Source organism: Cucurbita pepo, chromosome 13, assembly GCF_057944985.1.
Source record: "Cucurbita pepo subsp. pepo isolate OVF chromosome 13, ASM5794498v1, whole genome shotgun sequence".
NCBI lineage: Eukaryota > Viridiplantae > Streptophyta > Magnoliopsida > Cucurbitales > Cucurbitaceae > Cucurbita > Cucurbita pepo.
The window spans coordinates 14,782,417-14,806,724 of NC_141810.1; the positions used below are offsets into that span (position 1 = coordinate 14,782,417).

General features: G+C 38.9%; 4 protein-coding genes, 1 non-coding gene and 1 pseudogene across 11 annotated transcripts; 3 read left to right on the top strand and 3 right to left on the bottom strand.

Annotated features, from left to right (window-relative positions):
- Positions 1 to 233: 233 nt before the first annotated feature.
- LOC111809138 (uncharacterized) lies at positions 234 to 3,927 on the top strand. 2 transcript variants are annotated; one of them, XM_087116871.1, is made up of 7 exons: positions 234 to 479; positions 635 to 715; positions 797 to 973; positions 1,248 to 1,418; positions 2,283 to 2,495; positions 2,585 to 2,676; positions 2,943 to 3,927. In XM_087116871.1, the coding sequence occupies exons 1-7, from the start codon at positions 395 to 397 to the stop codon at positions 3,711 to 3,713; spliced, it is 1,590 nt and encodes a 529-aa protein (XP_086972997.1). In that variant the 5' UTR covers positions 234 to 394; the 3' UTR covers positions 3,714 to 3,927. The 2 variants fall into 2 exon arrangements, with proteins under 2 accessions (XP_086972997.1, XP_023551268.2); XM_023695500.2 differs by having other exon boundaries at positions 237 to 479; positions 2,937 to 3,927.
- Positions 3,928 to 5,595: 1,668 nt separating this feature from the next.
- Positions 5,596 to 10,757, top strand: LOC111808853 (folylpolyglutamate synthase). 4 transcript variants are annotated; one of them, XM_023695057.2, is made up of 16 exons: positions 5,596 to 5,945; positions 6,018 to 6,115; positions 6,207 to 6,337; positions 6,419 to 6,484; positions 6,569 to 6,678; positions 7,513 to 7,573; positions 7,736 to 7,876; positions 7,955 to 8,015; positions 8,101 to 8,147; positions 8,401 to 8,478; positions 8,554 to 8,718; positions 8,801 to 9,067; positions 9,161 to 9,239; positions 9,956 to 10,108; positions 10,179 to 10,306; positions 10,523 to 10,757. In XM_023695057.2, exons 2-16 carry the CDS (start codon positions 6,106 to 6,108, stop codon positions 10,577 to 10,579), a joined length of 1,554 nt encoding a protein of 517 aa, XP_023550825.2. In that variant the 5' UTR covers positions 5,596 to 5,945; positions 6,018 to 6,105; the 3' UTR covers positions 10,580 to 10,757. The 4 variants fall into 4 exon arrangements, with proteins under 4 accessions (XP_023550825.2, XP_023550827.2, XP_086973081.1 ...); XM_023695059.2 differs by lacking the exon at positions 6,569 to 6,678 and adding an exon at positions 6,718 to 6,806 and having other exon boundaries at positions 5,600 to 5,945; XM_087116955.1 differs by lacking the exons at positions 5,596 to 5,945; positions 6,018 to 6,115 and having other exon boundaries at positions 6,419 to 6,479.
- LOC111808854 (uncharacterized) lies at positions 10,376 to 13,649 on the bottom strand. Its single transcript, XR_015411553.1, has 2 exons — positions 13,474 to 13,649; positions 10,376 to 10,678 (listed from the first exon to the last, which is right to left on the bottom strand). It is a non-coding gene; the product is annotated as an uncharacterized LOC111808854 (transcript).
- On the bottom strand, positions 11,856 to 13,517 carry LOC147789770 (RING-H2 finger protein ATL46 pseudogene; annotated as a pseudogene).
- Positions 13,650 to 14,613: 964 nt separating the features above from the next.
- Positions 14,614 to 22,135, bottom strand: LOC111808627 (putative inactive receptor kinase At2g26730). Its single transcript, XM_023694737.2, has 3 exons — positions 21,996 to 22,135; positions 15,886 to 17,244; positions 14,614 to 15,290 (listed from the first exon to the last, which is right to left on the bottom strand). The coding sequence occupies exons 2-3, from the start codon at positions 17,216 to 17,218 to the stop codon at positions 14,767 to 14,769; spliced, it is 1,857 nt and encodes a 618-aa protein (XP_023550505.2). The 5' UTR covers positions 17,219 to 17,244; positions 21,996 to 22,135; the 3' UTR covers positions 14,614 to 14,766.
- LOC111809320 (WAT1-related protein At3g28050) lies at positions 18,754 to 24,286 on the top strand. 3 transcript variants are annotated; one of them, XM_087116844.1, is made up of 7 exons: positions 18,754 to 19,039; positions 19,123 to 19,188; positions 19,265 to 19,378; positions 19,461 to 19,698; positions 20,290 to 20,451; positions 20,551 to 20,702; positions 21,943 to 22,080. In XM_087116844.1, exons 1-7 carry the CDS (start codon positions 18,855 to 18,857, stop codon positions 21,962 to 21,964), a joined length of 939 nt encoding a protein of 312 aa, XP_086972970.1. In that variant the 5' UTR covers positions 18,754 to 18,854; the 3' UTR covers positions 21,965 to 22,080. The 3 variants fall into 3 exon arrangements, with proteins under 3 accessions (XP_086972970.1, XP_023550507.2, XP_023550506.2); XM_023694739.2 differs by lacking the exons at positions 18,754 to 19,039; positions 19,123 to 19,188; positions 19,265 to 19,378; positions 20,290 to 20,451; positions 20,551 to 20,702 and adding exons at positions 22,320 to 22,433; positions 22,813 to 23,050; positions 23,490 to 23,648; positions 23,725 to 23,876; positions 23,971 to 24,286 and having other exon boundaries at positions 19,559 to 19,698; positions 21,943 to 22,237; XM_023694738.2 differs by lacking the exons at positions 18,754 to 19,039; positions 19,123 to 19,188; positions 19,265 to 19,378; positions 19,461 to 19,698; positions 20,290 to 20,451 and adding exons at positions 22,320 to 22,433; positions 22,813 to 23,050; positions 23,490 to 23,648; positions 23,725 to 23,876; positions 23,971 to 24,286 and having other exon boundaries at positions 20,561 to 20,702; positions 21,943 to 22,237.
- The last annotated feature ends 22 nt before the right edge of the window (positions 24,287 to 24,308 follow it).

Consider the following 24,308-nt stretch of genomic DNA (forward strand, 5'->3'; position numbering starts at 1 on the left):
TATAATAAATGAAGTTATTTGGATGAGTTTACACGAAAACCAGGGAATAAAATTGGTATCTTTGTCACTGCTATCGGAGCATCCCATAGCCCTGGTGGGTGGCCTCATTACACAGCCTCCAGCCCTCTTTCGGCATTGGTTTTGGCTTTACTTTACTTTTTCTTACTCTTTTGACAGCTCTCTCTCGTCTATTGCGTCTTCTAAAACTACTAAACCTTCTTTGTTTCTTTCACTGTCATTCCTTCTCAGAAAAGAGTACCACTTAGTTCATACGTAGAGGGGAAAAGCGATCAACTTTATTTTTGGGTCTGTACTTGAGTGGCTCCTCAAAATGCGTAGCTTCAATCCCTTAAGTTTTTGAGGGTTTTGCTCCTCAATTTTCCTCATTTCGGCAATGGCCAGGATTTGGGTCGGTTTTGCTCTCGTTTTTGTTCTTCTTTTTGGTGGGGTTTCTTCCGCTTCAGCTACGCCTCCTGCAAGTAAGTTATCAGATTACGATGATGATGATGAAGAACAGGATTAAGAATGAGAAGGACCCATGTTGTTAATCTTATGATTTTTGCATTTTCCCTGTTTTAAATGGTGTCTATGTGCTTCATTCACTCAGCTTACGGCATTTCCACTTTTTGAGCAGAAATTGTTCGTGGGGTTCTTTCTAATGTGGTTTCTTCTCTTGTGAAGAGGTTATGGTCGATGAAATCCAGCGCCAAAACTGGTTTGGATCTTTCTTTCCTGCCTTGCGTTCTTCCATTTTTGCTGTAATTTCTTAACTGGGTTTTCTGCTTGATCTTCTCAGCTGTTTCCAGCCGTTCGATGATGAAATTTGAGAGTGGATATACTGTTGAGACGGTGTTCGATGGCAGTAAGCTGGGAATTGATCCATATTCGGTTGAGGTATCGCCTACTGGGGAGCTTTTGATCTTAGATGCTGAAAACAGCAACATCTATAAGATCTCTATGCCATTGTCTCGATGTAAGCAACTTTATGGGTTTACATTACATTTTCATGCATTTTTCTTGATAGAGCAATGTACTTTTGTTAGTTCTATCTGTTCTTGCCATTTCTAAGCTGGGACTTCTCAGATGGTAGCAGTTTTGGGCCTTTATTTGTTTCATTGCTGTATTTCTGCACCAAATCTCTTGAACTTAATATGTACTTCTGTTGTGAAAATTTGTGTATCTAAAGATTGGAGCCATTTGCTAAGAGATGTGGCATTCAATATTCATTATCTGGATGAAATTTGTAGTTAGCAGGCCTAAGCTGGTTTCGGGATCGGCCGAAGGATACTCGGGACATGTCGATGGTCATCCAAGAGAGGCAAGAATGAACCATCCAAAAGGGTTTACTTTGGATGCAAGAGGAAATGTGTACATTGCTGATACTATGAATATGGCTATCAGAAAGATTAGTGACACAGGTATTTCGACAAATAGTTTAGAAATCCCCTTTACAGGTACCTGAAATTTGATATCGAATTCGATTTTTGTGGCTGGATCCTTTCCTTGTTATATTCTGCTCAAAATTCAGCACGTCTATGTTTCTTGAATATTAACGCTTAGAATGTCCAAGACTCTATGTGTGAGATAACACATCGGTTGGAGAGGGGAACAAAGCATTCCTTATAAGGGTGTGGAAACCTCTTCCTACTAGATGCGTTCTAAAACCGTGAGTCTGATGGCGATACGTAACGGGACAAAGCGGACAATATCTGCTAGCGGTGGGCTTGAGTTGTTACAAATGGTATCAGAGCTAGACGTCGGGCGGTGTGCCAGTGCAGACGCTGGGCCCTCAAGGGGGGGTGGAGTGTGAGATCCCTCATCGGTTGGAGAGGGGAACAAAGCATTCTTTATAAGGGTGTGGAAATCTCTCCCTACTAGACGCGTTTTAAAACTATGAGTCTGATGACGTACGTAATAGGACAAAGTGGACAATATCTGCTAACAGTGGAATAGTGGGCTTGGGCTATTACAAATGGTATCAAAGCTAGACACCGGGCGGTGTGCCAAGGAGGACATTGGGGCCCCCCAAGGAGAGTGGATTGTGAGATCCCACCTCGGTTGGAGAGGGGAACAACGCATTTCTTATAAGGGTGTGGATACCTCTCCCTAAAAGACGCGTTTTAAAACCGTGAGTCTGACGGCAACACGTAGCGAGACAAAACAAACAATATCTACTAGCAGTGAAGCCCACTGTTACACTAAGCACATGAAACTTCTAGCCGTAGTTATTATCTTTAAGGTAAAAGCTGTTGTTTATGTGAGCTAATCATTATTAACTGCAGGGGTTACAACTATTGCTGGTGGAAGATGGAACCAAGGGAATGGTCATATTGATGGTCCAAGTGAAGATGCAAAGTTCTCAAATGATTTTGATGTCGTTTATGTGGGAAGTAGCTGCTCTCTTTTGGTTATAGACAGAGGAAACAGTGCAATTCGAGAGATTGAACTCAACTACGATGATTGCAATACCCAATATGCTGATAGTCTCAACTTGGGTACAACGAAACCCTATCATTCCTGCCATTTTCAGTACTCATTCTTAGCTAATAGACCCTTCATCTCTTCCATTTGTTCTTATCTGCAGGGGTTGTATTGCTGGTTGCTGCCGGCTTATTTGGTTACCTGCTTGCGTTGCTCCAACGTAGAGTGCAAGCTATGTTTTCTTCTCCACAGAAGGTAGCTCTTTCACAAACTTCATATATTTTTCTTTGTTTCAAATGCATAATTATGTTGTTTGAATATCTCGATTGTAACGAGAATGTTTCGTTCTTCTCCCCAACCGATGTGGGATCTCACAATCCACTCCCTTCAGGGCCTAGCGTCCTTGTTGGCACTCGTTCCCATCTCCAATCGATGTGGGACCCCTAGCGTCAGGTCCTTGTTGGCACACCGCCTCTATCCAAAACTTATTCTTCTTTTTCTTTTTTGGGTGGTAGGATCAGGACATAAGAAGTCATCAAATGATGAAAGCTACACCAGTTGCCCCATACCAAAGACCTCCTTTGAAGTCAGTGAGGCCCTCCTTGATTCCAAATGAAGATGAACCAGAGAAACTGGAGGAAGGCTTCTTCGGTTCGCTTGGGAGGCTATTTGTCAACAGCGGTTCATCTGTGGCCGATATCTTTGGCGGATTGTTATCTGGGTTTCGAAGGAAGCCTCTCAATAACCAGATCCATCAGCAGTTTCAACCAGTTAACAGACATCCAAATGCTTGGCCCTTGCAAGAAAGTTTTATGATTCCAGATGAAGACGAGCCACCATCCATCGAAGCGAAAACTCCGACAATAAAAAAAACATATCCATTTATGACACAAGACCTCGATCGATCACACCAGTTCAAGCCAAACAGGAGCTACTTTAATGGGTGGGATAGTGAATTCCATCAACAGCAACAACAGCAGCAGCAGATACAGCATAATCATCAACAGCAGCATCTACAACATCATCACCAACAGCAGCAGCATATACAACAACAACAACATCATCATCATCAACAGCAGCAGCATAATTACAATCGACAATATTCAGCTGGCCCAACAACCTACTATGAGAAGAGTTGTGAGACAAGCGAAATTGTGTTCGGTGCAGTTCAAGAGCAAGATGGACGTCGTGAAGCAATGGTCATCAAGGCTGTTGATTATGGAGATCCGAGATATAACCATCACAACATTCGAGCTCGATACAACTATACTGGTAACCCCAACTCTTATTGACAAGAAATAGAACATATATCAATACTTTCAGTTAGTAAATTGGGGAATATGTGGGGGGTAGACTTAGAAGTCAGGATATGCTTTGTTTGTTTATGCCAATGTCCAAACCATGTTGTTATGGGGAGGAATGCTTAGTCTTGATAGAGTTCATGCATAATCATATATGTTGTATGCACATCCTCAGGTTGAAATCAAAGATACTTATGCTTGTTAATGCTGTGTGAATACTGTTATATTAACTAAATGAGATAGCTATCATTGATAGATTGAGATTCCACGTGAGTTTGAGAGGGGAACGAAACATGAGGATGGAAACCTCTCCCTATTAGACGCGTTTCAAAATCGTGAGGTTGATGGCGATACGTAATGGGCCAAAACGGACAATATCTGCTAGCGGTAGATTTGGGCTGATACAAATGGTGTCAAAGCCAATCACCGGGCGGTGTGCCAGCGAGGACGCTGGGCTGGGCCCCTAAGGAGGGTGGATTGTGAGATCCCACATCGGTTGGAGAGGAGAACGAAACATTTCTTATAAAAGTGTGGAAACTTCTTTTTAGTAGACGCGTTTTAAAACTATGAGACTGATGATGATATGTAACAGGTTAAAGCAGACAATATTTACCCGCAACGACGGTATAACAGCCTCATGATTTTCAGTGCTATTAATAATTAGAAGCAAGACATGTAAAAAAGGTTTGATGGAGGTTCCAATATGAAAGTGGAGAAGCAAAAAGGTATTAAAAATGATGCCTTTTAAAGCTTTATGAATAAAGTTATGCAAGCTATAGGGACTAGGCCCAAGGATATGTGATAATATTCAAAAGTTATATATAATTTCTTCAATTATACGAACAAAGACTTAAATTTTGTAGGCCAAACTTGAAAACGAAGCTCAAAGATGGTCTTGACAATGAAATATGCAATAATAATGCATACAAATGCTCATTGATTTGTGTACGGGTATTCTACGTTCTTATCTCGTTTCCTAAATTTTTTAAGAATTATTTAATTTAGATCTCATTTAATAACTATTATGATCCGACTTTTGTTTTAATTGTATGTATACAATCATATTAATACGAGCATGATTTCAAGCTAAATAAGTTAGAGACATACATTAGGCAAAACGGATTCAGGACAGAAAAGTAGGACTAGAATATAAATATTGAAAGTTTAAGGATCAAAATAGCGAACTTGAAAGTTAAAAAGGGGCGAAAATGAAATTTAAACCTATAATTTAGATTTTAAATTTAATAATTTTTTAGTCTTAAAATCTTTCTAACAAAATTTAAAAATTTTGGTTTTCTTTTTGATGTTTCAATTTTAAAAATTTAAAGAGTTAATTTTCTATTAATTACAAAATTTAAATTTATATCTAACAAACTATTAATTTAAAAATGCGTTATATAAGCAAAAATAAAAGTTTAAAGATATTTTTGTACTACATGTTATACACGAAATTCAAAGTTCGAGAATTTTTTTTTTTTTTTTTTAAATATAAGACAGTTCAGAGATTAAATTTATAATTTAATTAAAAATAAATGAAAAATCGAATATAATTGAGTGACACGACTCCTTAAACACCTATCTATGGAACCAAACATAATATTAAATTAGGTCCCAATTAAAATGACTTTATAAATACGTAAAAAAATAAATATTTTAAGTGCAAAAATGAAATTTTAAAGTATTGAAAATTATTCCAACTAGACCCTTACGACTAAATTTAAAATGTTAAAAGTAACGGAAGAAGAAGAAAAAAAAAGACGGCCGATTTGGATAAAGAACCGAACCAAGCAAAAACCAAACCGGCAAACAAAACCGAATTTAGGACCTGTCAGCCAGTCAGTCAGATCAGACGATGGAGAGAGGCAACATGGAAGTTCGCCATATCAGACGCCGTCGCCAGGTGAGGAATTTCCGGAGTAGGGACCTTCCAACGACATTGACCCAAACCTCTGTATTGTTATCGTTACTTAATCCAACCAATTCACATTCGCAACCCCGAGTCCGAGTCCGTGTCCGTGTCCCGCCAACACGATTCCTTTATCCTCTGTTTCTATGGTCCAAACACTTCTTCACTTCACCCCCAATCACTCTCCCCTTCTCTCTTCCTTACCCGCCTCCGGTCGCTCCCCTCAGTTTCTCCGGCGTATTACCGCCCGTCTGGCTATCGAGAGGAATGGATTGATGAAAAGACGACGACCCTTTTCCCATTTATCTCTGTTCATGGTAATATAATTTATAATTGTGTTTTATGAATATTACTCTGCTGCATTTGTAATTGTGCTCCCTGATGCTCAGTTCATTGAATTTTTGGGGCTTGTGGATGTGCATTTGAGCTACACTGAATCCATACGATATTAGAAAACTTGGGGGCCAATTAATAACCATGTTAGAAGGTATAGACACATTCAAGTTTAAAAAGAACGTGTTAATCCTTTCTGTCATATAAACTAAACATGTTTGTGGATTTGATTGATGCTTTTGAAGGTAATGACACATTGATGCACTCGCAGACGGCGTATGAAGAGGCATTGAGTGTACTATCGTCGTTGATTGTCAACCGAAGACGATGTGATAAATCTGGGGACCGATTTGAGTTGATGTTTGAGTATGTGAAGGTATTACTTGAGCTAAACTTGAGACTTTGTTATTGTCAATGTACTTGGGATGATGATCATTAAGTTGAGTCAATATGATAGATGCTTGATTTAGAGGAGCCCATGCGGCGAATGAAGGTCATTCATGTGGCTGGCACCAAAGGCAAGGTACCTTGTCCTCAAGTTTGCTTAGAAATGTTTCATTGAGATAGCTAGAAAATGATGTTTTTCTTTATGTTGGGACTTGCATAGGGATCAACGTGCACCTTTACTGAATCCATATTGCGTAGTTGTGGCTTCCATACTGGCCTTTTCACTTCTCCTCACCTTATTGATATCCGAGAAAGATTTCGTTTGGATGGGTAACTATCTTACACACTACATAGTTTTGTTGTTCTTAGGTGGTGAAGTTGGTCACTCAGGTAGCTTTTGAGTCTGAAAAAGCTTCAGTTGAGAGCTGCAACAACTGCATCACACTAGCTCATTATATGTCTGTACCAACTGCTCTTATATGCAAAGTTTAAGCTCTTTGATTATATGATTTTATTCATGTGAGATCCCACATCGGTTGGAGAGGGGAACGAAACATTCTTTATAAGGATGTGGAAACCTCTCTCTAGTAGATGCGTTTTAAAACCGTGAGGCTGACAACGATACGTAACGGGCCAAAATGAGCTATATTTGTTAGTGGTGAGCTTGAGCTGTTACAAATGGTATCAGAGTTAGGTTCTGGACAGTGTGCCAATGAGGACGGGCCCTCAAGGGGGGTGGATTGTGAGTTCTCACATCGAATGGAGAGGGGAACAAAGCATCCCTTATGAGGGTATGGAAACCTCTCCCTAGTAGCGCGTTTTAAAACCGTGAGGTTGTCGATGATACACAACAGGCCAAAACGAATAATATTTGCTAGTGGTGAGCTTGGACAGTTACAAATGGCATCGGAGCCAGGTTTTAGGCAGTGTGCCAACGAGGACATTGGGCTCTCAAGGAGGGTAGATTGTGAGATCACACATCGGTTGGAAAGGGGAACGAAGCATTTTTTATAAGGGTGTGGAAACCTCTCCTTAGTAGACGCATTTTAGAACCGTGAGGCTAATAGCGATACATAAGGGGCCAAAATGGACAATATTTGCTAGCGGTGGGCTTGACTATTACAAGTCATTAATACTAATACTTTCTCTAATTTTTTGTTGCAGCGTCAATATTAGTGAAGAGAAGTTTTTAACCTATTTCTGGTGGTGTTATAATAAGCTAAAGGTATTTTACTTGTCAATCTGATTTATTATCTTATAGTAAGTCCAACGCTATAAAACAAACTAGAGCTTCGGAATGGAGATCGAATCTTTGTAGCTACACAAGAGGGCCTTGGTGGATTCTTCCCTAGCCTTTTCTGATTCTATACAATTTGATTTTGTGCAGGAAAAAACTAGTAAGGACATACCAATGCCTCACTTGTTTCGCTTCCTTGCATTACTTGCATTCAAAATCTTTTCAGATGAGCAGGTGGATGTAGCTATCTTGGAAGTTGGTTTAGGTGGAACTTTTGATGCTACCAATGTGGTATGCTCATTCTCTTTTGCCTTAAACTAATCTGTTCTTCATCAAGGTGTAGCCATTTCATAGATTCTAATGGTTCAGGTCCAGGAACCCCTTGTGTGTGGTATAGCTTCTCTGGGTTATGACCACATGGAAATTCTTGGTTAGCCTTCTCTTAACCTTCACCATTACAAATGATTGTCATGAAGTTCTTATACATTGCTGCTTTCTTCTTCATGTCTAAATAGGAAATACTCTTGCTGAGATAGCTTCAGAGAAAGCTGGTATCTTTAAGGTTTGCATCAAACGATTTCATCAAAGAATAGGCGTCTAGGAATAATGAGTTGTGATATCCCACATTGGTTGGGGAGGAGAACGGAACACCCTTTATAAGGGTGTGGAAACCTTTCTCTATCCGACGCGTTTTAAAGCCTTGAGGGGAAGCCCGAAAGGGAAAGTCCAAAGAGGACAATATCTGCTAGCGGTGGCTTGAGCTTGAGTCGTTATATGAGTTTAATGTTTGTTGTTGTCCTTTCACTTTGGTGCAGCGTGGGGCGCCAGCTTTTACTGTGTTTCAACCTGATGAAGCCATGCATGTGCTTAGAGATAAGGCTTCTCAATTGGATGTATGTGCAAAGCTCTTCCATTTTCTACTTCATGACTATGCGTTGTTCACACTGCCTTATATTTGCACGTCCCAGGTACAACTTAAGGTCGTGCCATCGTTGGATCCGGAGCTTCTACACGGTCGTAAACTCGAGCTTGAAGGCGAGCATCAGTATCTAAATGCTGGTCTTGCTATTGCCTTGTCCTCCACTTGGCTACACAGGGCTGGCCATTCCAAACTGTCATATATGGAACAGAGTGTAAGTTCTATGCATGAGATTTGTCGTGTATGTAGTCGGTCTTCCTTAACGTTATGTCGTGTTTTCTGATTCTTTTTATCAGAGGTCGTTGCCTGAGAAGTTCATAGAAGGGCTTACCAGTGCCAGCTTTGATGGACGAGCACAGATTGTTGCTGATAGATATATTGGTATTGAATCCCCTGAAGGTCTCGTTTTTTATTTGGATGGAGCTCATAGCCCTGAGAGCATGGAGGTTTGTGCTAGATGGTTTTCTGCTGCAATAAGACATAACCAGCGAGGGATGTTAAATCGTCAGTCGGAGGATAAGAGTACATCTGACAAAGATGAAGCAAGGAAGACATCTGTGCAGGTAGATTTCAACTTTTGTTCCACTTCTTTAACAGCTAGTTTTAGCACTCCTTTTTAGTTCTACCGTTTAACTTAGTATTGTTGGATACTATAGGTGCTACTATTCAATTGTATGTCGGCACGAGATCCACAGCTGCTTCTCCCGCCTCTGATCAAAACGTGTGCAAATAATGGTATGTATTTGTGAAATCCCACATTGGTTGGAGAGGGGAATGAAACATTCCTTATAAGGGTGTGGATACCTCTCCCTAGCAAACGCGTTTTAAAATCTTGAGGGGGCGCAAAGAGGACAATATTTGTTAGCGGTGGGCTTGGGCTGTTACAAATGGTATCAGAGCCAGACACCAGGCGGTATGTCAACGAGGACGTTGACCCCCAAGGGAGTGGATTGTGAAATCCTACATCGGTTGGAGAGGGGAACAAAGCATTCCTTATAAGTGTGTAGAAACCTCTCCCTAGCACACACGTTTTAAAACCTTGAGGGGAAGCTCGAAATGGGAAAGCCCAAAGAGGATAATATTTGCTAGCGGTAGGCTTGGGTGGTTACAAATGGTATCAGAGCCAAACACCGGGCGGTATGTCAGTGAAGACACTAGCCCCCAAGGGAGGTGGATTGTGAGATCCCACATCGGTTGGAGAGGGAAACGAAGCATTCCTTATAAGGGTGTGCAGATGCATTTTGGGACTGTTACAAATTATTGTCCTTTTTGGCTTCCCCTCGAGGTTTAAAACGTGTATGTTAGGGAGAAATTTCCACATTTTTACAAGAAATGTTTTGTTCCCCTCTTCAATCGACGTGAGATCTTACATTATCTATCAAACGGTTGGAACTGAAAAGTCTGGTGCTCTTAAGGGGTTCATACATAGTAATTCTGCTTATTTAACTCAGGTGTCCACTTCAAGAAAGCACTCTTTGTTCCAAATACATCAGTCTTCAACAAGGTTGGAAGCCATAGCTTAGCAGAAGCAAATGGGCAAGTCGACCTATCTTGGCAGTTTCATGTTCGAAGGGTATGGCAAAACACGATACAACGAGACAAAGGTATTGTCGGTTTATGGTCATGTTTTTTTTTTTCATGTTGGAACCTTTCTTATATACTTTGACATATCAGGAAGTGATTCTAAAGCAGAAGTGGTTGGTAAGAGTTGTGAGAATAGCACAGTGTTTTCCTCTCTCCCAATGGCTATTAAGTGGCTCCGGGACAGTGTGTCGCAGCAGAACAGGTCCATTCGACTTCAGGTAATTGTTCCATTTGTTCTCGTTTGATATCGATTTCTAAGAGGTTGACATATTACGCTAGATCGAAAATGTCATACATGTTTAGAACGACTTCGTAAGTACTTAAAAACCGTTCCACAAACACTTGGAGAGTCATCCCAAACGGACCCTTCTCTAGCAATGAGGTTAGATGCATGATCGAGTAATAAGGAAGTTTACAAGGTTTCTAATTTTCAGGTGCTTGTAACTGGTTCATTGCATCTTGTGGGAGATGTGTTGAAATTGATCAAGTGAAGCATGGGACGGTGGTCTTGAACAATCATCTTCTCAGATTTGCAGCCACAGCACCATTCTTGTTTTATATGTTTGAATTCAAATCCCCAACTTTCAGAACTGAGAAAAGAAATATATTATTAATATTTTAAGTAAACTAGAAAATAAAGTAACATGAAGCAGCTCAATTTTTAATTATTGCTGCAGACCGAACACAATTATTCCATCTGTTGGTAGTTGGCACCTTAAAAACAGCTAATGCTATATATATATATATATTCATTTAAAATACAAATTAAATAAATTTATGTTTATTTAGATCTTATAAATTTTATATAACTCGAGCGGGTAAAGATTCTCCTTTTAAACAAGGAATGAGGAAGAGATTTCTTCCTGTTAGATAAATAGAGTCGAGGACGAGAATTATATTTAGATCCTTGTCTATTTAAATGGAGTCGAGGACGAGAGACTCATTAACTTTTTTTTTTTTTTTTTTTTGGGTACTAATTATTTTAATTTATTTATATCATTCAATTTTTAATTTTATATATTATTTATTAAGGTAATTAAAATAATTTTATCAAAGAATAATAATTTAATAACATGAGTGAATTAACAATATAATTGAAAAATAAAATGTATATATTAAAAAAAAAAATCTTAATTCCTATTTTTTAAAAGAATAATAAAAAGAAAAAATTTCTAAAGAACTGACAGAGGAGGCATCCTCTTCCGTGTGCATCTCTACTTCAACTTTCCAATTTCAACCCTTCCAAATTGATTCTCTTTTACAACATCCAAACTAAATATAAAGGGTAAAAATGTAATTTCAGCACCCCAAGGACAAGCTGGAAGGGTCACAAAAGAAAAGCTTCTTCCAATCAACACAAAACAAGCAACAGACAGAAAAACAGAAAGGGAAAGTGGGTCACAAGCTATGAACAAAAAGCAAGAGGACATGGTCCACTCCTTCCCACATCTTACACAGATGATAATGCTCTACACACACCACTTTTGGAGCCTTCTCCTCCTCCTCTGCTTTCAAAGATTTTAACACAAAAGTGTGTGTTCGTAGTAATATCGATAAATAGATTTGAGAACGAATCGTACCAAGAAACGTACGAAGAAACGGCTAGCAGAGTTCATATCAGGTCCTCCAACTTTCTTCTAACCATGTTCATTGATCTTCCTATTCTACTAATCCTATGATCTTATCGTCCGAGACTCGAAAAACAGTTTAGAAGAAAAGGGGTTGATGATTTCTGGTTCCCATGGTAGCAGGAAGGACACTGTTGGATTATGGATACTAACGCTTTTGTATAATAATCAATAGCTCACAAGTTAGCATCCGCAGAATTTCAGAGATAAGAATCTAAATAGATACAACAAACATTGGTAAGGATGACTTTCAGCTCAAAAATGAGGAAATAACAGTTTTGAGGCCATTTTTATGATGGCCCTTGTGTTTGTTTCAACCATGGCAAGTCTGTATTTAGAGAAGAATCCATACCTATCGGCTGCGACGGCTCGGTAGAGCTCGAGTACTTCCCCTTTTTAGACCAAAGCCAAATCTTCGAAACAGAGTAACTCTCGCCTTTAGCTACACTATTAAGCTTCTTTCCATCCAAGTCTGCTTGGACTGGAGAGATGCTGTTTGAATCCGTCACCTTGCAGGGCTGCTTATTATCACCCTCTCCTCGAGCTTTAGACAATGCGATTCTGAGGTCGGCGTCTATAACGACATATTGATACGATCCCATCGAGTAACATCTCCTAGCATCCAAATTACTACTGCTGGTCTCTCCAACTTCGGTTGTCTCTACAGCTTCTACAGCATTCATCCTCCTGAATTTTCCTAGTCTAACTGGGAAAACCCCCTTTTCATTCACTACCTCTTGAATTTCCATTGTTTTCTGACAATTAGGTAACCTGTAATCTGCATTACCACCACATTCATCTTCTTCTCCTAGATCGTCGAAATCATACATCGGATTTTCAATCGAATAACCGGGATTAAAGAGGGTTCCACGACAAAGAGGACATGTCGAATTTGACAAGAGCCAAGTGTCTATACAATTGACATGGAAGGCATGGCTGCACATAGGAAGTAATCTGAGTTGATCCTTCTCAGAAAACTCACACAAACAAACAGCACAATCAAATGGCTCCTTGAGACCCACAATTTCTTTATACTGAAAAACAGGAAGTGCATCTATAAAAGCTTGATCTAAACCAGAATCATGGAGATGGAAGAGCTGCTGAAGCTGTCTCTGAAGTGCATCAGAAGGAGAAAGTTGTGGGTTTCTGTTGGATTGAGAGGAGGGTGAGGTAGATGGGTGCTTTATAAGGAATCTAACAAGAAGATGGAGCAAACCAGAGATGAAAAACAAAACAGCCAAAATAACTATGATAAACAGAACTGCTGGACTTATCCTCGTACCAGACGAGGTTGTAGATGGCACTGCTGGTGGGTTTGGTTCCTTATTGTAAATTCCATCAAAAGGGGTTGAAGAAGAAGTCATTACTGGAGGAGGGTAGCTCAAAAACGCATCGTTTTGAAAGATTTGATGCCGAATCCGAGCCATATTCAAATGGGGTTTCTCCAGAAACCACTTTTGACATTCCAAAATCAAAATACTCACAGAGATCGAACAAACCCCCACAACTTCGATACACAGATATAGCAAAAGTAGAAGCAATAGCAGCCAGAAGTGTCACAAACTACAGAACCGCCCTCTTTAATCGATAATAAAATGACAAATCGGTGATGGGGAAAGAAAAGAAAACATAAAATATTCAAAACTCACCGCTTAAGCAGATTTAAAGAAAAAGAAAATCAAATAGAATGATGAACTAGTTCAGAGCAAGAAAGGAAACCCTAGAACAGAGAAGATGGGTTATAGGGGGATAGATACCTTTCTCTTTCGTCTCATTTGGAGAGAACGGGAGAAGCCCAGAAGAGTGACAGAGACAAGAGTTGAGGGGGAAGGGGAAGGGGAAGGGGAAAGGGAAAGGGAAAGGAAGCGGTGGAGTGAGAACACGCGCGGGGAGTGCGCGTGGGAGAGTAATAGGTCAACCATAAGAGACAAAGTGCGGGCTTGAATTAGATTTAGAGTTATACACTAAATCTTTTGTTTTATACTATAAATTTTTAAATTTTAAATATACTCTTTTAATTTTTTTTAAATTTTGTGTGTAATGATATCTGTTAAATTTAAAATTGATGATATCATTATTAAAAATAAAATTTAAATTTATATATAATAAATTAATTATTTTGTTAGAACGAAGATAAAAATAATTAATGAGAACAAAAAGTTTATTGGCATTTATTTGAAGCTATTTATGAGATAAAATTGTCAACTGCTTTGGTTCAAGACTTTACTTGAAGTTTGGGTAAGTAATTGGTTCTTTCAAGGTTGCAACATGTGAATGGATTTTTTTTTTTTTTTTTTTTAATAAATATAAAATAAAATTGAGATCAACACATTTTCCACTAAATTTCCTTTTTGATATTTAATTATTTAAGAAACTTTTAAAAGTGCACCATAAATCTATGGAATTTTAATTTTGTATATAAATAATTACTGAAATATTCGACTTTTAAATTATATAAAAAGAATTTTTATTAATTAGCTTCTTTTAAAATAAATATATATATAAAAAAAAAAAAAAAGAAGAAATTTGAATGTCATCCTCCACAAGCAATCATGTGCTTTATTTAGGCCATTAGGCACTTTTAAGGGATATTATGATTTTCCTTTTGTGATTGCCTAACTGAAAATAAGTGGGAGGGAAAGTAAATTAATAGTTTATTATTATTATTATTATTATTATTATTATTTTGCTTTCTTTGAATGTAATTAAAAAATGTCATCAAAAGTTAAAGCCAAAAGTTTTTACTTTTTATTCCTTTTTTATAAAAAAAAAAAAAATAATAATAATAAAAAAGAAACAAAAAGTTATATATATTTTTTAATCAAAATTTTCATATATTTTACTTAATAAAACTATAATAAATCATGGTGGAAAGGGTTCCTAAATTTTCTTAGTGGATTGAAGGGTAAAATTGGAAAATCATTTAAAATGAGAGGGTAAAACAGGCACATAATGTTTTCCCTCCTTTTGCACCTACTATAAATACTATAAATAAAATATATAATTTAACTAATTGAGTGATACTTGAATGGACAATTAATCGAACTAATTTAATTTGAGAGAATAGAAATGATGGAAGTGTCTTGTTCATCCTCCTTGATTGAGTCAATCATGGCAACAACCTGGTCCATGTTGGGCCTTGCATGGGGAGAACTCTCAACGCATTTAACAGCGACCACTAACAAGTTCACCATCCTCTCTTCGCTTGCTGCTTCAGCCAACAAGGAGCTGTCCAAAACTTCTGCAGTCCATTCTTCTCTAAGAACAGTTCTAACCCAATCTGCCAAACAAATCCCTTTTTCATCTCTCGTTAGCTTCCCTGTGAGCAGCTCAAGGAGGATGAGCCCAAATCCATGAACATCTGATCTGAAGGAGGTGCTTTCATGGAGCCCATATTCACTTATGCACGCCTCCATGTTCCAGTTCATGAGTATGTTTGATGATTTCAAGTTGCCATGAGCTATTTCTTCTTGTTCTAACCCCTTGTGCATTTGTGCTAATGCCTTCGCTATTCTGCCTGCTATTTCAAGCCTGCTGATCCAGGGGAATGAGTTCTTGTTGTGGCTTGATGATCCTGAGATTTCAAATGAGAAATATGAGCGCTTTTGGGCTTTGTAATTGATGGACTATGATACCCGGATGAGTTTTGTGAGATCACACGTCAGTTGAAGAGGAGAACAAAACATTGTTTATAAGGGTCTGGAAACCTCCCTCTAGCATACGCGTTTTGAAAACCTTAAAGAGAAGCCCAAAGAGGACAAATTCTGCTAGCAGTGGGCTTGGGCAGTTTCAAATAGTTTCAAAGGGCTTGGGCAGTTTCAAATAGTTTCAAAGCCAAACACCGGCAACGTGCCAGCGAGGAGGGTGGACACGAGGCGGTGTGCCAACAAGGACGCTGGCCCCAAAGAAGGGTGGATTGGAGGGTCCCACATCGATTGGAGAAGGGAACGAGTGCCAGCAAGGACGCTAGGCCTCGAAGAGGGGTAGATTGTGAGATTCCGCATTGGTTGGAAAGGAGAACGAAGTCATTCTTTATAAGGATGTGGAAACCTCTCCCTAACAGACGCGTTTTAAAAACTCGAAAGGAAAAGCTATATGCTAGAGGTGGGCTTAGATGGTTACCACCAAAAAATGAATAATGAGCATATTAAAAGGGTTAGAAATCTTACCATGAAGAAGGCTGAATAGGCTTCCATTAGGCTGAAATTCATACACCAAAAGCTTCTCATGATCAGAACTATAGAAGGCAAGTGGTGGAAGCAAATTAGGATGCTTCACTCTATCAATCTTACACATTCTTTTCATAAACTCATCACTTGAAATGCCCCAATCCTTAATCCTCTTCACAGCAAACACCATCCCATAATCAAACATAACCTTATAAAGACTCCCATGGTTCCCTCTCCCAATCAGCTCAGCAGGAGCCTTAAGCAAGTCCTCAAACTTCAACCCATTCACCACTGGATTTGTAAGCACTATCAGAGATGATGACAACCCTCCACTCTCACTTGAAAGCATTGAAAACTCTGCCTTGCTTGTTTTGTATTCACTTGACAAAGAAACAGTACTGAACTTGCTGCTAATTCCATCATCATCTACTGCTGCAACTCTGTTGCTTGAATCCTCTTTTCTTACCTTTTTCCTCCTTTTACATATCATGAAAACTGCTATAAATGTTAAGAAAACACCTATCATTATGTATCCTGAGAATATCAAAATATGGTCTTTGTTGTTGTGCTTTGATTCTTCACCTCCTGGTTTGACTTCTTCTAGCTTGAGTGAGTGACATTTTGTTGGCAATGGATCTCCACAAAGCAGTGGATTTCCCATGAAGCTGTCTGAAGCAAAGTAGCTACCGCCGTCGGTCGGAATCGGACCGGAGAAATTGTTGAAGGAAACATTAAATCTCTCAAAGTTGGAGAATTCAAACTGGGGTATCTCTCCAGAGAACTTATTGTTCTCAGCAAGGAACATGGTGAGGCCTGAGATCCTGGACAAATCTGGCAAGTTCCCAGATAAGTTATTGTCTGAAAGTTCGAGTCTTTTAAGGTTGACTAACTTGGATAAAGAACTTGGTAGATTTCCATGGAATTTATTTCCTCTTACATGAAACCGTGTCAGCTGCTTGCAATTATCAATATCAGCTGGGATTTCTCCGGAGATGTTGTTGTAATTGAGGCTTAGAACAGTGAGGGAATTCAGTAGAGGCTTTGAGTTGCAGAGGAAGCTTGTTTGAAGAGTTCCTGAAAGATTCAAGCCGTCAAGAAACAGTTTCTTTACAGAAACATTTCTTCCATCACAGACCAAACCAAGCCATCTGTTCTTGCAAGGATCAGAAGAAATGTTCCATCCAAGATGCTGGTTGTGTTGGCCATTTTGGGGACTGAGTTTTGCAAGAAACTGAATCAGTGAGCTCTTTACAGAATCATCGACAGCATCAGCATTGGTAAAGATGAACAGAAATGAACAAACAAGAAACGCCCAGATGGAAATTTGATTCATTTTTTCAATGTTTGTGGGAAATCAACCTGGAGAAGTTAACAGAAGAAGGGTTTTAAAGAATGGCTAATAAACAAGAGAGGATAAAAGGTAAAGGGTGTGCATAGCAATGAAGCCATTGTTGGAGTTCTTTAAGCTCCAATTGGCTAATGATTTGCAATAAAACAATGAAGAAAATGCCATTTTTCTCATTGATAGCATATGAAAATTTGGAAGCCGGCATCTCCAGAGAAGTTAGTTGTTGTATTGTTATATATATCAGTAAATGGAAACTTTCTGATATAATGTTAAATCAAACTCATCCATTTTGTTGACCATTTGAAGTGCTTCTGATATCAGTTCTTGATCAGTGGTTGATATCAATCCAATATTTTGATCCCATAAAGAACATCACAAGAACATACATGAAACAACCCTTACAAGAAAAATCAAGCATAGTGACCCGTTGGACTCATTCTTGAGGCTATCGATATGATACCTTCGCTACAAGTTAGGATGAAAGTTAATCATACCATTGTAAAAATATGGGAGGTTCATTATCCTAACACAATGAACTTCTCAGGTTGGACCATAAACAGTTTCGGGTCCTTACAACTTCTTGGGGAGGGCTAGTGTGAGATCCCCCATCGGTTAGAGAGGGGAACGAAATATTCCTTATTAGGGTGTGGAAACCTCTCCCTAGTAGATACGTTTTAAACAACCGTGAGACTGATGGCGATACGTAACGAGTCAAAGTGGACATATCTATTAGCAGTGGGCTTGGCCTGTTACAAATGGTATTAGAGTCAGACATCAGACGGTGTGCCAGAGAGGACCCTGGGTCTCCAAGGGGATGGATTGTGAGATCTTACGTCGGTTGTAGAGAGGAACGAAACATTCCTTATAAAGGTGTGGAAACCTCTTCCTAGTAGACGCGGATAATATGTGATAACGGTGAGCTTGGACTATGGCAGTTAGACTAAAAAATAAAGAAATTTCTTTTGGCTTTTACAGAGTCTTTGAAATACTAAGGCCTGCTGATAGAGGTGCCAATCAAAGTGACTCAGATATGATGTTTTTGCCTGGTAATTTGAGAAAGAACAAAGCATATGAGACAAAGAGAAAAGTCCCAAAACAATGGGAATTGTTCTTTTATAGATATTTGGGCTCCAATGAAAACGAGATTTACAAAAATAGGATGATCTACCTAGTTCATCAATGAAGTTAGCACCTAGAGCACCAATAACCACATAGTCCACTGAGTTAGAGAGTTCAACGGATTCGTGCTAGTTAGACGTCGACCATGAAATCCATCACTATATCGAGTGATTACAAGCATTCACATCTCAATTAAATGAAATTGTGCACGATTCTCGAGAGATGTAACAAAATTTGGTGTAACTGAGTATGAATGATGTGTTGGATCATGCCTTTGTCTTAAATCTAAAAGGGGGTGATACAATTAAGTTGTTTCTTATTTTATACCTTTCCTTTCCCTTCAAGCATCAACAATGAAGACAAAATCTCAAACATCAATCATTTTTAGCCATCCATAAATGATACGTTTCTTGGAAACAACTGATATCAATAACCGATACAAATCAATACAAATCCCTCTTTTTCCTTGTTCTTTGTTAGAATCAGATCAGATCAGATCAGAATGTTGCAGATGATGGAGGCTGCCATGCCCTTCACTGCCATGATAATGGTGGAGAGCACAGATGTGATCATATCAACACTAATCAAAGCAGCCATGGCCAAAGGGATGAACAACTTGGTCTTCCTTGTCTATTCCAACGCTCTCGCCACCTTCCTTCTCCTTCCCTTTCTCCTCTTTTCTTCCAGGTTCTTCTTCTTCTAATCAAACCCATTACAGTTTTACTTCTTTCTATGAAGAACTCTGATGATCAAATGAAAAACTTGTGCAGAAACAATCTGGGTGCACCTCTATCTTTCTCTATGATCCTTGCCTTCTTTCTCCTTGGGCTTAATGGGTAACAAAAAGTTAAATTCTTTCAATAATTTAACCTTTTTCTGGCTCAAAAAGTTGAATAATTTTGTTATGAACAGGAGTGTGGGTGAGTTATTGGCAAACACAGGGATAAACTACAGCTCCCCTGTTCTTTTATCAGCAATGGCAAATCTCATCCCCATTTTCACCTTTCTTCTTGCTGTTATTTTCAGGTGGTAAGATTTAGAGTTACTCAGTTTACACCTCTCCTTATATTCATCAAGATCTTGCTTAGAAATTTGGTATTGGGTTCAGAATGGAGAGGCTTGATTTGAAGAGAAGCAGTGGGAAAGCCAAGTGTTTGGGTACCATTATAGCTGTGTCAGGAGCTTTCTTAATAACTCTGTATAAAGGGCCTGTGTTGATCATGTCCTCCTCCTCTCAGTCGGTGGGACAAGAAGCTGTAGCACTGTCACAGAAGCCAAACTGGGTGTTTGGTGGCTTTCTCTTTCTAATGGTTTGTTTTCTATCATCAACTTGGAAGATTGCTAAGGTAATTCATTCTCCATCTTTGTTCAGGATTGTTGGGTGGGGGTTTAGAAAGCCCAAAATAAAGTCACAAGAGCTTATGTTCAAAGTGGACAATATCATACCACTGTGAAGAGTCGTGATTTCTAACATGGTATCAGAGTCATGCCTTAACTTAGTCATGTCAATAGAATCCTTAAATGTCGAACAAAGAAGTTATGAGTCTCAAAAGTGTAGTCAAAAGTGACTCAATGGTCGAACAAATAGTGTACTTTGTTCCTTCGAGGGCTCCAGAGAAGGAGTTAAGCCTTAATTAAAGAGAGATTGTTTGAGGGCTACATAGACCTCAGGGGAGGCTCTATGGTGTACTTTGTTCGAGGGGAGGATAGTTGAGAATTATTGGGAGGGAGTCTCAAATTAGCTAATTTAGTAGAAGATCATGAGTTTATAAGTGAGGAATAATATCTCCATTGGTATGAGATCTTTTGGGGAAGCTTAAAAAGTCATAAGAACTTATGCTCAAAGGGACAATATCACCGTGGAGAGTCATGATTTCTAACAATTTTCACAATAATGTAATATTGTCGACTATTATGTTTTGTTCTGGATTTTGCAGACATGGTTTGTTAGCGTATACCCAAACAAAAATATCACAAGCGTGTTCTTCTTCACATTCTTTGTGACGGTCCAAACGGCAGCCTTTGCTGTCATCATCGAAACAAACCCAACTGTGTGGCAAGTCCGACCCGACATTGAAATGGTCACCATCGTATTCTCCGTAAGAAAACGACACCGACATAGAAACCCATAAACTAAACGAATTAAGTTCATAGTTAGTGATATAGGTAATGAATTAGTTTGGGTTGGCAAATGGCAGGCCATATTTGGGGGTATGGTTCGTACTGGCGTCCACACATGGTGCTTGCAAAGGAAGGGCCCAGTCTTTGTTGCAATGTTCAAGCCCCTAGGCATGGTCATCGCCGTCGCCTTGGCCGTCAGCTTTCTTCGTGAGTCGCTTTGTCTTGGCAGGTAAGCTGGCCAACCCCTGCATAGTCTCGTGCTTATAAAGCATTGATAAGGGGTGATTTCCTATTGGCACTTGGCAGTGTGATCGGATCGGTGGTGATTGGGTGTGGGTTTTATAGTGTGATATGGGGGCAGATCAAACAACTAAAATTGGACCTGGACTTACCACCTCCTTCTACTTCTGAATCACCATCTGCCTCCCTTTTGCACCACTCCTCCTCTCTACAACATACCCAAGACAACAATTTTGGAACCTCTCTAGTAGGGCGGGTTTGAATAGTTAATGTCTGTGTTTCGATGTTCAATACTTGGGCATTGGATTCATCTACCTCAAAACATGCTAGTACTAGATCAAATCTCTTAAACACATGTTCAATGTCGTGACACCTATGTAAAGGAGGAGGACGTTATACATAAATGAACTAAATGAACTAGGGTCACATCTGAATGAAAACGATTTTGAGGATAGAATGACTAAAAAAAGCTTAAAAGAAATGAAAGTTACTATCTATACTAACAATGTGCACTTTCTTTCACTCTTGAGAATGAAAATAGAACATACCGAAAAGAATTGTATTAGTTTAGTGAGAATAATATTTAACTCTAGAGTAAGAATAATACTTAAACTAACACTATACCAATTTTCAAATATTCCAAAGTGATCGAGTCAAAAGGAGGAGGAAGTCTTTACCCAACTTCCAAATCTTTTCTTTCAAGAAAGGTTACAAGAATATCTTAAAAGAATACGAGGGCAGCCTTAGTTATACAACTAATGGTACTAAGATCACAAGATATTGAGTAGCACGAACACCTAGTTTCATCGTTGAGCTTAAAAGCAAAAGGAAAAAGGGAAAGTAAAAGGAAAAGGAGCTGAAATCAAGAAAATATAGAAGAGTAAGAGCCACGCCAAGAATCTATAGCCTATTTGAATCACCTAAGAACATAAAAAACTAACAGTTCAGGTCCTTGTTGATGCACAACAAACAAATAATATAAGCATTTATAAATATTTCTCAAGAAATTAAACAGGGGATAAAAAGTAATTATACGATCTTAATCATAGAGGTAGCTTCAAATATGCTATTGGTATTAATATAATGCAAGGACGTTGACATAGTGTTTAGTGGTGGAAATAATAATAATGATTTTATTTATTTATATATATATTATATTATATTATATTAAAATACCCCCACTCGGCCACTGCCTTCGGAAGTCACGACTCTGTTTTTCTGAAGAACAGAGGAACCGAGTTTGAGGTCTGAACGCAAAGTGATGGCGGGAAGTGGAACATACCTGATGGAAGCGGCTCTACCGTTTCCGGCGATGATCGCCATGGAGTGTATCAACGTCGGACTCAACACTCTTTTCAAAGCCGCCACCGCCTCCGGCATGAGCCACCACGTGTTCGTCGTCTATTCTTACTCCCTCGCCGCGCTTCTCCTCCTCCCTTCTCCCTTCATCTCTCGCAGATCCAGGCGTCTACCACCCCTGAGTTTCTCTGTACTTTCCAAGATCGCGGTTCTCGGACTCATCGGGTACGCGATTTCGGTGACCTAATCGAATTTGAAGAGTTCATGAACTGAAATTATCGTTCTGATTTTGTTTCGATTTTGGCAGTTCTTCTTCGCAGATTATGGGATACACGGGAATCAATTACAGTTCTCCGACGCTTGCTTCCGCTATCAGCAACCTTGTTCCTGCTTTCACTTTCATCCTCGCCGTCATTTTCAGGTTCTTCGTCGCCTTCCTCTGTTTCTCTTGAAGGGTCGTTATAATAAGCCAGGGGCCATTTTGTTTTAATTACTTAATAATAATAATTTTAAATAAAAAAAAAAAACACTTTAAAAACTATTTTTGGAGATTTTAGAATTTTTATAAAAAATGGATAATAAAAATAGTGTTTATGTTATTATTTCTAATAATTAAAGCAATTCCACTTTTTCAACAATTGGGCCCATTTTGTTTATATCCTAAAATAAAGTTTGTATTTTTAAATATTTTTAAATATTTTTAAAAGTGACAATTAAGTTAATTAATTAAAAAAAATTAGTTTGATAGTTGATTAAAGGGATGTAATTATAATAATGAGTTTATAATAATATGGAATTAGGATGGAGAAGGTGGTATTGAAAAGACATAGCAGTCAAGCCAAAGTGATGGGCACCATAATATCCATAGCAGGTGCCTTTGTGGTCACTCTTTACAAGGGTCCAAGGATTATACTCTCTTCAGCGCCCACGGCTCTTTCACTTCACCATCCATTACCCTCTTCGCATTCTAATTGGGTCATTGGCAGCCTTCTCTTGACTGCTGAATACATCTTGGTTCCCCTTTGGTACATTGTTCAGGTAACTCTTCATGTTCTAACGTAACTGGAACGGGTTCACCACTAGTAGATATTATCTGTTTTAGCTTGTTATGTATCGTTGTTAGTTTCACAGTTTTAAAATGTTTCTATTAGAGAGTGGTTTTTACACTCTTATAATAAATGTTTTGTTTTTGTCTCCAACCAATGCATAGTCTCACAATCCACCCCCTTTGAGGGCTCAGCGTCCTCGCTGACCTACCGACCAGTGTCTGGCTCTGAAACAATTTATAACAGCTCATTACTAGTCGATATTGTCCACTTTGGTCTGTTATGGATCACCGTCAGTCTCACAATTTTTAAACGCGTTTGTTAGAGAAAGGTTTTAACACCTCTATAAAGAATGTTTCGTTCTCTTCTCCAACTGACGTGGGATCTCAGAGTAACCATCGTAACCTTGAAACTGTTGAACATTTTGACAGACGAGAATTATGAAGGAATACCCAGACGAGGCAACAGTGATCTTCTTCTACAACTTAACAGTGGCCTTCATAGCTGCAATTGTTGGGGTGGTTTTAGAGACAGATCCAAGCGCTTGGATTTTGAAGCAGCATACAGCATTGGCCTCTGTTTTATGCTCTGTAAGAATCAAGAAAAAGGCACTTAATAATACTCCTATCATCTGTCTTATGACTTACAAAAGCTGTTTTTTCTTAGGGACTTTTTGGATCATGCTTGAATAATACAGTTCATACATGGGCACTCCGCTTGAAAGGGCCAGTGTTCGTAGCGATGTTTAAGCCGTTGTCGATCGTCGTCGCCATCGTAATGGGTGTTCTATTTCTCGGCGATTCACTATATCTTGGAAGGTATGATCACAAAGAGAAATTAACCATAAGTTTCTTGCATCAGTTCTAACAGTTGAACTAACTTGAAGAAATTTGAAATTTGGTGTGTTTACAGTGTTGTTGGAGCATCCATAATATCCATAGGGTTTTATACTGTGATGTGGGGAAAAGCAAAGGAAGAAAGGGGTGCTGGAGAAGAAAAAGAAGAAGGCCATACCCATAATCTTAATGGTAACAAGGAATCACATGAAGATCAGAGAGTACCTCTTCTAGGAAGCTACAACACACACAGACACAGTGCAGACAATGTATAAATATCCAACTTTTATTCACCTTCCAAGCTATGGCTATGGCTAAGCATGGGAGGAAACTGTACAATTTGTAGCATGCCGTGGGTTAGTAATGAATGAAATATGAGATTTGAAATTTTAGCTAAAGATAGTACAATCTTAC

What these genes read in the sequence shown, in the direction of transcription:
- LOC111809320 (XM_023694739.2), top strand. Translation starts at nt 21,975, where the DNA reads ATGGCGGGAAGTGGAACATACCTGATGGAAGCGGCTCTACCGTTTCCG. An exon ending in ATCCTCGCCGTCATTTTCAG is followed by an intron (nt 22,434 to 22,812) that starts GTTCTTCGTCGC and finishes ATATGGAATTAG; the next exon opens with GATGGAGAAGGTGGTATTGA. An exon ending in CCCTTTGGTACATTGTTCAG is followed by an intron (nt 23,051 to 23,489) that starts GTAACTCTTCAT and finishes ACATTTTGACAG; the next exon opens with ACGAGAATTATGAAGGAATA.
- LOC111808853 (XM_023695057.2), top strand. An exon ending in TGACCACATGGAAATTCTTG is followed by an intron (nt 8,016 to 8,100) that starts GTTAGCCTTCTC and finishes ATGTCTAAATAG; the next exon opens with GAAATACTCTTGCTGAGATA. An exon ending in ATAAGGCTTCTCAATTGGAT is followed by an intron (nt 8,479 to 8,553) that starts GTATGTGCAAAG and finishes TGCACGTCCCAG; the next exon opens with GTACAACTTAAGGTCGTGCC.
- LOC111809138 (XM_023695500.2), top strand. Translation starts at nt 395, where the DNA reads ATGGCCAGGATTTGGGTCGGTTTTGCTCTCGTTTTTGTTCTTCTTTTT. An exon ending in CAGAAAGATTAGTGACACAG is followed by an intron (nt 1,419 to 2,282) that starts GTATTTCGACAA and finishes TATTAACTGCAG; the next exon opens with GGGTTACAACTATTGCTGGT. An exon ending in TGTTTTCTTCTCCACAGAAG is followed by an intron (nt 2,677 to 2,936) that starts GTAGCTCTTTCA and finishes TTTGGGTGGTAG; the next exon opens with GATCAGGACATAAGAAGTCA.
- LOC111808627 (XM_023694737.2), bottom strand. Translation starts at nt 17,218, where the DNA reads ATGAATCAAATTTCCATCTGGGCGTTTCTTGTTTGTTCATTTCTGTTC. An exon ending in CCTATTCAGCCTTCTTCATG is followed by an intron (nt 15,291 to 15,885) that starts GTAAGATTTCTA and finishes TTGAAATCTCAG; the next exon opens with GATCATCAAGCCACAACAAG.